Below are 11,724 nucleotides of genomic sequence, written 5' to 3'. Positions count from 1 at the left end.
ACCCCCTGCGGAGCCTGGCCCAGAACCCAGGGACCTTCCTTGGCTCTGCTGTGACCCCCTGGGGTGCACCCAGCAGGGGGAAGAAGCTCCAGCATTGGCCAAAGTAGCCTCTCAGCCAGGACTGGGTTTGAATTGACACAGGCCAAGTCCTGCAGTAAAACAATCCACCTGGGCTGTGCACTCGGCAGAATTGTCACTGGATCCCCCCAGCAGGCCCCATTCGTTGGAGGGGGCTCTGGCAGCAGGGTGCCTAGGCAAGCCTGGGTCTAGCTGATGCAGGGCTTTGGGGACACAGTGGTGAAGGTGGGGTAACCAGAGGGGCCTGACCCCAGGCCAGTGGACCAGGGGCTGGGAGCAGAGCCAGGGTGCTGCCTCGTGCTCTACAGATCCTGCCCCCCCCCCCAGCACTGAGCTAACGGGGCTGTCACGTGTGAGCAACAGGGCGGCATCCCGGCCTGAGCCCCCGGGGCTCTCACAGCAGCTGAGCCCATTTATGCCGTCTGAGGCTGGGTCAGAGCATCCCTGATCCTCAGCTACCCGCCTTCCCCCTGCAGCAGGTGGCCATGAGCCGAGGGCAACGAGCAGCCAGGTAGAGAGAGGTGCGTGTGTGTGCGTGCGTGCTGCTTGGGGGGTTAGGGCCAGAGCCCGGGGGTCGCTCCTCACACGGCTTTGCCCAGTCGGCCCCAGAGCATGTGGCTTCACGCAGGAGGCCACAAGTCGGGGCTCAGCTGTTCTTCACAATGCAACAGCTAAACAAACCCCAGACCCAGCATAGCTGGGTCCAGGGGGCCACAAAACCAGCATGGAGCTGACCAAGGGCTGGGCCTGTCCCTGTCCCCCTGCACCACTTGTTCTTGGTGGGAGGCAGAGCTGAGGTCCAATGTGGGCCCAAGTGATGGGGGGCATCCTTGGGGCAACACACAAGGGTAATGCCTCGGGCCTGGCCGGTCTCATGGCACAGGACAGCTCCCCCTTATGCCCAGCAGTTGGGCCCTGCCTGGCTTCACCCAGCCCAGCCATGGAGCTGGTCAAGCCCCCAAAGTGGGATCTGGGATTCTTACCCCTCCCCCATCAATAACCCCCATTGGTGGGACCATGCCCCTCCTGAGACCCCAACAGCTCAGCCCTTCAGTGCCTGCTGGGGGATGCGGGACCTGGCTCAGTGCGGGGAGGATTTTAGCAGCAGCAGGACCAAATTGCAACTTTAAAAATAAAACCCCAGGAAGGGTTCAAACCCGCAGACTCCTCGCTGGCCTGGGCACCACCGCGAGCGCCCAGCAGGTTGGGGGGGGCCTCCTTCGTGCAGCTCTGGGAGGGGCTGAGTGCCTGCCCTCAGAGAAAAGCATCCCACACTGGGTGCCCCCAGATCCCTTGCCCCCCACTGGCTCAAACCCCGCTGCGGAATGACACTGCAGCACACGGGTTGGGGTCAGGCTGGTTCTTTAAATAAAAAAGCGTCCAGCAAGCGCCATCAAATTAACAATTACACCAGAGTCAACAGCGGTGTCATGTGTCCGCCCCCCTCTTCCAGCACCTCCCCATCGATCTGCAGCAGAGACAGGCTGGCCGCGGCCCAGGGGCTGGGGACACGTATCAAAAAGCACTTTCCAAAAGTCCTGTTGGGTGCCCCTTGGGCCAGCGCTGGCAGGGGGCGTAGAAAACGAAGGCTTTGAGGCAGAAAGGCAGGTGTGGCAAGGCCCTCGCCCGGTGGCGCGGGAGCCCCTCATTCACTCAGCATTGGGGGGGTTGTTAGCCCTCCCCCTTTGTTTTGTGTGTGGCGGCGGGGGGGGGGTTTGTCCACAATGATCACAGCCTGGCTGATGCAGCAGCAGGGGGTCTCACCTCTCCCATCAGCCTTGGCTAAGGGCCTGGCAACCCCCCCACCATAGCCAGCTTTAAGGGCTTGACCCTATAGCAGTCCAGGAGCGTCTTTCCTTCCCCCTCCCCCCCCCCCCCATGGGCACCTGCCCCAGACTGCCAAGCTGGGGACTGCTGCTGTCGCTTGCCACAGGTGCAGACCATGGCCCTGTCTGTGGGGCCCTTCCCTCACCCAGCTGCTCCAGATGCTCTGCAAAGCCACCCCCAGCCACCTGCACCCTGCCCCGATCCCCGGGGCATCATGCAGCACAGCAGCACTGCTGGGCATGGTACGGGCACGCCATGCAGCACCATGCCAACTCTGGAGACACAGGAGCGTTCCAGGCCCAGCACCACCATGGCAGCGTGTTCAGGCCTGGGGCCAGATCACTGTGGGGCCAACCCAGCCCCCGCTCATGTTCCCACACCTGGTCAGGCCTGGGGGGGCCACAGTGAGATCCCTGGGGTCTGGGCCAGCAGTAGCTGGGGCACTTGGCCCTCTGCCAGGCAGCCCCCCGTGGCAATGACCAACCCCAGGGCTGTTTGGGGGGGGGAGGGGCATGCCAGGCCTCATTGGTGGGGCAGAATAGGGGCATCCAGCACAGGGGCCCAGTGGCACTCGAGCCAGTGCTGCACCCCAGGCATCCAGTCCCATCGCGAGTGGTTTTGCACGGCGACATCTGTCCGGTCAGCCATGTGCCTGGAGCTGTGGCGTGGCCAGCATAGGGCTCAGCGCATTCACCGGGAGCCAAAGTGCAGCCAGTCAAGTACATCCATGGTCGCGGCCCCTGCCCTGCTCAGCACCAGCCAGCAGGGGGCTGCATTGGGCACAAAAACCTTGGTGGGTCGAGGAAGCGCCCTGGGTCCTTTCACTACTCATTGACGGGCCAGTGGGGCACCTGGCAGGAGCATGGGGCGGTGCAGCTTGTGCCCCAGGTAGGGGCCCTGTCATCTGGTCTCCGGGAAGGAGAGGCCCCATCGGCTGGTCCCCAGGGCAGAGGGGCCTCGTCTGTTGGCGGCTGGTTCACGGGGCAGAGGGGCCCTGTCGGCTGGCAGCTGGTCCCTGGGATGGAGGGGCCCCATCGGCTGGTTCCCGGGGCAGAGGGTCCCCATCAGTTGGCGGCTGCTCCCCAGGATGGAGGGTCCCCATTGGCTGGCGGCTGGTCCCGAGGATGGAGGATCCCCATCGGCTGGTTCCCGGGGCAGAGGGGCCCCGTCGGTTGGCGGCTGGCCCCAGGGCAGAGGGACCCTGGCAGCTGGCGGCTGCTCCCCAGGATGGAGGGGCCCCATCAGCTGGCAGCTGGTCCCCGGGCTGGGACAGCGGGGGCCCCATTGGCTGGTAGCTGGCCCCCGGGGCAGAGGGGCCTTGTCGGCTGGGCCCCGGGGGCCCGCTCAGATGGAGGTCTCGTCGCTCCTGCTCAGTGATCAGACACAGACCGAGGGGGGAACAAACACACAGATGTATGGTCATGAGCAGCTGGACCGGGCCCCCGGCAGGCTGGCCAGGCGGGCGGCAGAGCCACATGGCGCGCATGTTAATGGAGGAAATTAAAGAACAGAAATCTGAGCGGTTGGGGGCGGGAGACAGAGAGGAGAGGTGGGGGGTTAGTGCGAGTGGAGAAGGCAGTGGAGGAGTTAGAGCAGGCGAGCGCCCCTGCAGGATCTTACCCCACACCCCGAATCGGCCCTGCCCCCTCGCGGACCAGGACTCCCGGCTCGGAGCGCTGGGCCAAGCCCCTGGCCGGTTGCTCAGGATGGGGCAGGCTCCCAGCGGCTGCGGACAGCTCAGCCCGTCCTGTGACTCGCAGGAGGTGGCCGAACCCTGCATGGAATTGGGGATGGGGGGGAACTGAGGCTCCGGCTCCGCAGCCCAGTCCAGGACTTGGGATTCACCCTGGCGGGGGGGCAGGATCCAGGCCCAGAGCGAGGGCAGAGCCATGGGGGCACTAGGTCAGGGGAGGAGCCGTCTGGGGGGCGGAGCCTGGTGGGTTTGAATGGGCACATGCACCTCCTGGGGTGATGGAGGCTGACGCCAGCGCTGTGCGGGGGGAGGTTGGGGTGCCGAGGGAGTAGTTCCACAGCCTTCCCCCACAGCCAGATCCCGGGCAGGGCTGTGGCACTGGCTGCCCTGCAGGTGGGCGCCAGGAGGGGTCAGTGGCAGGCCGGGATAGTGGCCTGCCCCTGCCCTGCTGAATCCGGAGGGTCTCCAGGCAGCACCTTGGCAGCGGACTTGGCCCCAGGCACCTACTCACTCGGAGCCGGAGGAGTCCTCGTCCACCGTGCCGGCCTTAATGCTCATGGCGATGGGCGTCACCCCGTTGAGCTGCTCCTGCAGCGTCTGGCGGGGCCGCGGCAGAACCCTGCCCCCCCGGCTGCCCTCGCTGCCCGTCGAGGAGCCGCGTGATGCCACCGTGCCTGGCGGGGGGGCCGAGAGCTCACTGGGTACAGGGCGGATGCTGTTCTCGCTTATGGTGGGGAGGCACTTCTTCTTCAGGATCCCTGCGGGGGGAGTTGGGGGGCCGTGAGGCTGGGGCGGGGAGAGATGGGAGGGGCCGTGAAGCCAGGTGGGGGGGGCCATGAGGCTGAGGCAAGGGGAGATGGGAGGGGCCGTGAGGCTGGGGCGAGGGGAGATGGGAGGGGCCCTGATGCTGGGCGGGGGGAGATGGAAGGGGCCGTGAAGTCAGGTGGGGGGGGCCGTGAGGCTGAGGCAAGGGGAGATGGGAGGGACCGCGAGACTGGGGCGGGGACAGATGGGAGGGGCCGTGAAGCCGGGGCAGGGGGAGGTGGGAGGGGCCATGAGGCCGGGGCGTGGGAGATGGGAGGGGCGTGAAGCCGGGAGAGGAGAGAGGCCGTGAGCCCACGGCATGGGGAGAGGAGAGGCCGTGAGGCTGGGGCGGGGGGAGATGGGAGGGGCTGTGAAGCCGGGGCGGGGGGAGATGGGAGGGGCCGTGAGGCCGGGTCGGGGGAGATGGGGGCATGTGGCTGGGACAGAGAGAGATGCTCGGGGCTTGCAGCTGGGGCGGGGGTGATGGGGTTCCTGCCCTGTGCCACGCTGCAGATGGAGGAATCGCCCCATGGGAGCAGAGCCGGCCCATCCAGCCTGGGCTCCCAGATCCTGCAGCCAGCGGGACCGGAGCAGCTCCTGCGGCTTTGCCAGGCTCGCCTCACCCGCAGCGCCTGCCTCTCTGCAGCATTGGTCAGTCCTGGCCTGGCAGAAGCCTGCGACTACCAGCTGCCACGTGGGGCCAATGCCACCCGGCGAAGGACTGGAGAAGCCACGCCAGGCTCTGCTGTGTCTATAGGGGAAGCTTTGAGGACCCTCTAGCCTAAGGTTGCCATATTTAAACAGTGAAAAAAGAGGACACCCCACGGGGTCCCAGCCCCGCCCCAACTCCGCCCCTTCCCCCACCCCTGGCTCCGCCCCTTCCCCGCCCCAACTCCGCCCCTTCCCCCACCCCTGGCTCCGCCCCAACTCCGCCCCTTCCCCACCCCCATTCCAACCCCTTCCCCAAAGTTCCCGTCCCAACTCCACCCCCTCCCCTGAGCACCCCGCATTCCCCCTCCTCCCTTCCATACCCCTGGCTCCAGCTGCTGCTGCACTGGGGAAGTTGCTTCGGCCCCCGCCACGGTGGAGAGCGGCTGGAGCCAGGAAAGTTGAAGCCCAGGGAGGAGGCGGCTACACGCTCGGATGCCGCCGCCGCCTCCGTGCCCCGGCAGATCGGGGGAGTTGTTAGTTTTGGCTTTGCTGCAGCCACTCGCACTCGGGGTCCCCTTTCCATGCCTCCCTATTTTCCCGGACACGTTCGGCTTTTTGGAAATTCCACCTGGACGGGGATTTGAGGACCAAAAAGCCGGACATGTCCGGGAAAATACGGACGTATGGTAACCCTACTCTAGCCCCTGGAGCACCCCACCCCCACTCAGTGGTATCTGTGGAGGACCCCTGCCCTGCACAGCACCCTCCTGCCAGCCTTGCAGTGCAGTGCTGGGCCCCCACCCCGGGGTGGGGGGCTGCTGGGTTCTCCGCTTACCTTTCTGGGGCTGGGCAGTGGGGTTGGGTAGCGGAACCAGCACGTTCTTGTCCAGGGCCTCCCCGTTCTCCCTGGGTGCCTCCTCCGGGGGTCCCAGCCACACCTGCTCTGCGGCCGGCTCCACCCACAGCGTCTCGGGGCCGGCGTGCCCATCGCTCTCGCTGGCCGTGGTCACAAACTCCCCTGGCCAGTAGGGCTTGCCGTGGGCCGGCGGGTTATCCACTGGGGAAGAGCACAGTGAGCCGGGGACCCTGGAGCCAGCTCCCCACCACCCCGGGGCCACTCCTGCTCACACCGGGCAGGCGAGGGGAGGTCAGGCACCCAGCGTGGGGCAGGCAAGGGGAGGGCAGCACCCAGCGTGGGGCAGGTGAGGGGAGGGCAGGCGAGGGGAGGGCAGCACCCGGCGAGGGCAGGGCAGCACCCGGCATGGGGCAGGTGAGGGGAGGGCAGCACTGCGGGTGGGGCAGGCACCCAGGGTTACAGGACAGCCAGGGCAGGGGTAGAAAGGTGCCAGCCAAGAGAGCAGGGCGCTGCCCAGCCCCACGGCTTAGCCGCCTCCCCTCTCAGAACGGGGCTCCCGGGCACTGACCCGCTGTGGGGGCTGCTCCCTCCCCTGCGGGCAGCCCCCAGGTCCCGCCGTTACCTTTGGGGGTGCTGTGTGGCGGCAGCTTCTCGCTGCAGGGGCCCAGCAGGTTCTCCCAGCAGGGCTCCCCCGGGAAAGCCTCGTCCTCGCTGTCCGAGGAGTGGGTGGAGGCATAGGAGCCGCTCTGGTCGTCCTCCAAGGACAAGTCGCTGTCTGAGTCTGTGTCATGCTCTGGGGCAGGGTCACACAGAGAGCTCAGCAAGGTGCCCGTGCCCGCGCCCCCACCCCCAGCCGGGCCAGCTCCCCACTCCAGCCCACCGGCCTGCAGGGCCACTCCCAGCCTAGGGCATAGCCGGGAGGTGGATCCTGGTGCCAGGCTCCAGACACCTCCATTCTGCCCCCGAGCCAATGGCCCCCCCTCCCTCCCCCGAGTGTGGCAGCCACCAGAGGATGCTGTCGCTAGCCGCCCGCCCTGCGTCGCCCAGCAGAGGGCAGCACCGCTCCACCCCTCCTCACCGTTCGGCTGGTCTGTGGCCTCCAGGAAGTGGGCACTGGGGTCCGTCTGCCCACTGGGCACCTGGCAGCTCTTCAGCCCGGACTCCTCCCTGCAAAACACGGCCAGGACGCTAGAGCCACACAGGGCCCGGCCACGCTGGGCTCCCAAGGCCTCCCCCCCCCCACGGCCCAACGCTGCCCCGGGGGACCCTGGCAGGGCGGGCGGTACCTGAGCACGAAGGGGATGTAGCTGTGCTGGCTCTTGCCGGAGTGTACGGTGCTGTACAAGGAGCCCGTGGAGGCACCGAAGGGCGTGTGGTACAGCCGGCCAGCCACATACGTGTTGTTGCAGTTGTAGGCCTGGGGGCAGGGGGCAGAGAACAGGGGGGCAGACAGTGAGTCACTGCTTCCTCTGACACTTCCCACTCAGCGTCCTGCCCCTCCCCTGCCAGCCCAGCCCTGGTGTCCCTCCACCTCTGCCGGTGCCCCTCACTCCCGACCCGCAGCCCCTGCCAGCCCAGCCCTGGGGTCCCCCCACCTCTGCCGGTGCCCCTCATTCCCAACCCACAGCCCCTGCCAGCCCAGCCCTGGGGTCCCCCTAGCCCCCCACCTCTGCCGGTGCCCCTCACTCCCAACCCGCAGCCCCTGCCAGCCCAGCCCTGGGGTTCCCCCACCTCTGCCGGTGCCCCTCATTCCCAACCCACAGCCCCTGCCATCCCAGCCCTAGCCCCCCAGCTCTGCCGGTGCCCCTCACTCCCAACCCGCAGCCCCTGCCAGCCCAGTCCTGGTAGAGATGACGCCGCCCAGGGCAGAGAGCCAGGCCGAGGCATTAGTTACTCCGGCTATGCGGGGCCGGCACTCACTGCGGTCAGGGTGGATTTTGTGGTGAGCGCGGGGTCTGTGCTGTGCTTCTTGCTGCAGCTGAACTTCAGAGCCTTCCTCACGTCCTTGCTGAAGACGATGCAGGCGAGGAAGATGAAGGGGCCCTGAGGGAGGGCGCGAGGGGCAGGTCAGAGCCTGCTGGGACTGAGCTGGGCCGGGAGCCCGAATGGAGCCGGGAGGGTCCATGAGCCAGGCCCCCTGCCCCAACGTGCTGCCACGCTTCCTGCCGGGGGTGATGGCTCTGGGGGCAGGGACCTGCACAGGGCTCCTCCAGAGGGGATCCCTGCGCCGGGCCCAGATCCCCCCCCAGCCATCACAGCGCAACCCCGCCCTCCGCACCATGGTGTGAGGCCAGCTCTGGGCCAACAGGGCCACGCAGGGCTGCAGGGGCCTCCGGGTCACCTCTACTCAGGCTCAGCTTCTGGGCCAAACTGGGGAGACCCCCGCCCCCGCTGGGAAAAGGCCCCACCCATCCTGGGGGAAGGCCCCGCCCCCTGCCTCACCATACCTGGAAAAAGTTGAAGCCGGCAAAGAGGTAGTGGAAGAGGATGGCGTCGCTGTTGACGGAGAGCAGAGCCAGGAGCCATGTCGCGCTAACCAGCAGCAGCACCAGGAATGCCGCACGCAGCCCCGACCTGCGCCGGGCAGAGGGGTCAGGCCAGGCCAGAGATGCCGACCCCGCCTGCACCGATCCCTCCCCTGCCTGCCCACACCACCCCGCCTGCACCGACCCCTCCCCCGCCCACACCAACCCCTCCCTCCCCCGCCCCCACACCAACCCCGCCTGTGCCGACCCCTCCCCTGCCCGCTCACACCAACCCCGCCCACACTGACCCCTCCCCTGCCCACCCCCACACCAACCCCGCCCCGCACTGACCTCTCCCCCACACCCGAACCGCTACCTACAGACCCCGCTGTACAATACAGCCCCCCTACACACACAACGCCTCACACCCACCCCTGCAGCACACACTGAAGGGGTAGAGGCTGTTCCCCCAGCAGAGCTGCCCCACCCCCAAGAAACACCCCCCAGGTTCCCTCCCCCTGGGAGCAGGCCTCAGTCAGCACTTCCTGTGCTGCCCCGCCAGCCAGAGCTGACCAGCTCTGCTGCAGTGTGCCAGGCACCGGGAGGGGGGGAGGGGGAAGACTCACACTGGGCCCCTCTTCTCAAAACCCCGCTCCTGGGCCAGGCAGGTAGCTTTGGTGGCCAGGACATGGAGGAAGACGCTCATCTATGGGAGGGAGAGGGTGGGTCAGCAGTGCGAGGCAGGGCCCCCCCTGTCCATACCCATGGCCCCCTGCCCCTCCTCACAGTCTGCCCATGTGGCCATAGCGCAGAGCCCAAGGCAGAAGGGGGGATGCGGCTGTCCCGGCAGGAGCCATGGGAAGCAGCCCCCAGGTCAGAGCCCTGGTCCAGCTGGGCTGGGACACTTTCAAGGAATTCATGATAGGGGGAGTTCCCTTCCTGGCTCCGCATGACAGGAGGAATTTGGAGGCCAGTGGGAGGGAGAGCAGCAGGTCTGTATGGCCCAGGTCCTTCCCTCGACCCTCATGGCTCTCCCCAGCAGGGGACCTCAGCGGGGAAACTGAGGCACTGAGAGGCAAAGGGGCCTGTCCCAGGTCAAACAGAAAGTCAGTGGCAGGCTTGGGAAGAGAACCCAGGAATCCTGGCTCCCAACTGCCCTGCTCTAACCAGTAGACTCCCCCCCCCAGCAGGGATAGAATCCAGGAGTCCTGACTCCTAGTCTCCCCCTCCCCAACCTAGAATGAGTGTGTGGGGGGTGGGAAGTGCAGACCACATGGGTGAGTGCCAGGACCCCATCGATGGTGTGTGTGGGGGGGGGCAGTGTGTGCAGTGTGGGTGCAGGTAACGAAGCTGGGGCTGCTCTCTGCAGGATTGACCAGCCGTGCCCGCAGGGGTGGTGGGGGCACCCTATGTGCGGCCCTATGACGTTATTGATATAATCTGGGACCATATAGATCATTGTTGCAACCAAGGTCCTGTAGTGGCACCCAAATCTTGTATAAAGGGGGTCAAATGGGGTGTCTAAGACAAGGTTATGGTTTACTGGTTATGATTATGCTGTCTATATGTGTGTATCAATTCTGTAGTTGAAGTTATGAATATTGGCTCTATACTGTCTGTATTTCAAACTTATGCTATGCTTCTGGGTGACATCCCAGACAAACTGGTGTTAGCTCTGCCTAGCCTGCTTGATGGCCCATTAAGGACCATCAGCTATACAATGGACCCATTGAGAGAAGGCAAATATGCCTTCAGACTCAGCAAAGTATGCAGGAACTTGCCCATGTGACTCCAGGCTCCATTTTGCTGTAATTTTCCACAGTAAGAACAAAGAGGTGTTCTTACACCTGGAAAATACTATATAAGGCTGATGCCTTATCTCCATCTGGTCTTCAATCTTGCTTCATACCTCTGGAGGAACTTTGCTACAAGCTGAAGCTTTGAACAAAGGACTGAGGACCCATCCCAGCAGGGGGTGTATTCCAGAGACTTGATTTGAACCTGCAGTTTATTCCATCGCTGCTACAAGCCTGAACCAAGAACTTTGCCATTACTGTATGTAATTGATTCCATTTAACCAATTCTAACTCTCATCTCTATCTTTTTCCTTTTATGAATAAACCTTTAGATTTTAGATTCTAAAGGATTGGCAACAGCGTGATTTGTGGGTAAGATCTGATTTGTATATTGACCTGGGTCTGGGGCTTGGTCCTTTGGGATCAGGAGAACCTTTTTCTTTTACTGGGGTATTGGTTTTCATAACCATTTGTCCCCATAACGAGTGGCACTGGTGGTAATACTGGAAAACTGGAGTGTCTGAGGAGATTGCTTGTGAGACTTGTGGTTAGCCAGTGGGGTGAGACCGAAGTCCTCCTAGTCTGGCTGGTTTGCCTTAGAGGTGGAAAAAACCCCAGCCTTGGGCTGTAACTGCCCTATTTGAGCAATTTGTCCTGAGTTGGCACTCTCAGTTGGGTTCCGCCAGAACCGCATTGTCACAGGCCCCTGCAACTGTGACGTCAGCAAAGGCTTCGACCCCGACTGCAACAAAACCAGCAGGGAGTGTCACTGCAGGATGAGTGAGGGCGATACCACTGCAGGGGGACTGGGGGGGTGCCTGGGTCAGCTGGGGGGGGATACCACTGCAGGGGGACTGGGGCGGTGGTGCCTGGGTCAGCTGGGGGGAGATACCACTGCAGGGGGGCTGGGGGGAGATACCACTGCAGGGAGACTGGGGGGGGGTGCCTTGGTCAGCTGGGGGCAGACACCACTGCAGGGGGAGCAGGGAGTTATCCGGGCCAGCTGGGGGGAGATACCACTGCAGGGGGACTGGGGGGGTGCCCGGGCCAGACCATGCTGCTGTTGGCCTTGCTGCCCTTTGATCCTCCGTGTCTCCCCAGCCCCATGCACTAGCCTCCGAGACCCCCACTGCCCCCATACGCACCGAGACAGCAAAGGCAATGGGCCCAGCGAAGCTCCAGACCAGTGTGTCGTAGATGGAGAGCCAACAGAAATCGGGGTTCCCGTAGCCTTCGGGGTCCAGCCCCACAGCCAGCCCTGCGAAGAGAGGAGCCGCATGGCTAATCACATCACATCCTGGCAGGGTACGGAGGAGCCAGCAATCCATGAGCCCTCAGACCGGGAAGGATGCGGTCAGTCTTTACTGAGTGCTTGGGAGCGGCTGCCGGCGTCAATCTCACCCAGAACATCCCTATCCCTTATCGCAAGGTGACATCTGAGGGGTCGGATTGTGAGCCTGTGTGCCGGTGGGACCCAACAGCCCAGAGAGACGTTAGCTAGTGCGAAGGGATAGTCTCCAAAGAAGGGGTGACACCCTGCCCCATGGGCAGGGC

At 64.7% G+C, this 11,724-nt stretch overlaps 1 protein-coding gene across 2 annotated transcripts in view; it reads right to left on the bottom strand.

Annotated features, from left to right (window-relative positions):
- Positions 1 to 1,423: 1,423 nt before the first annotated feature.
- CELSR2 (cadherin EGF LAG seven-pass G-type receptor 2) overlaps positions 1,424 to 11,724 on the bottom strand; it is a 63,900-nt gene continuing 53,599 nt past the window's right edge. The window contains exons 26-35 of one of the 2 annotated variants that reach the window (XM_054026828.1): positions 11,316 to 11,428; positions 9,001 to 9,080; positions 8,357 to 8,483; positions 7,830 to 7,952; positions 7,196 to 7,326; positions 6,988 to 7,076; positions 6,532 to 6,702; positions 5,889 to 6,110; positions 4,110 to 4,356; positions 1,424 to 3,420 (exon numbers count right to left, since the gene is read on the bottom strand). In XM_054026828.1, coding sequence (XP_053882803.1) covers positions 3,393 to 3,420; positions 4,110 to 4,356; positions 5,889 to 6,110; positions 6,532 to 6,702; positions 6,988 to 7,076; positions 7,196 to 7,326; positions 7,830 to 7,952; positions 8,357 to 8,483; positions 9,001 to 9,080; positions 11,316 to 11,428 — 1,331 coding nt within the window. In that variant the 3' untranslated portion in view covers positions 1,424 to 3,392. The remainder of the gene's footprint in view (positions 3,421 to 4,109; positions 4,357 to 5,888; positions 6,111 to 6,531; positions 6,703 to 6,987; positions 7,077 to 7,195; positions 7,327 to 7,829; positions 7,953 to 8,356; positions 8,484 to 9,000; positions 9,081 to 11,315; positions 11,429 to 11,724) is intronic. The other variant, XM_054026829.1, reaches the window with a different exon arrangement.

Source organism: Malaclemys terrapin, chromosome 4, assembly GCF_027887155.1.
Source record: "Malaclemys terrapin pileata isolate rMalTer1 chromosome 4, rMalTer1.hap1, whole genome shotgun sequence".
NCBI classification, from domain to species: Eukaryota; Metazoa; Chordata; order Testudines; family Emydidae; genus Malaclemys; species Malaclemys terrapin.
This window is presented reverse-complemented; position numbering and strand designations above follow the sequence as displayed.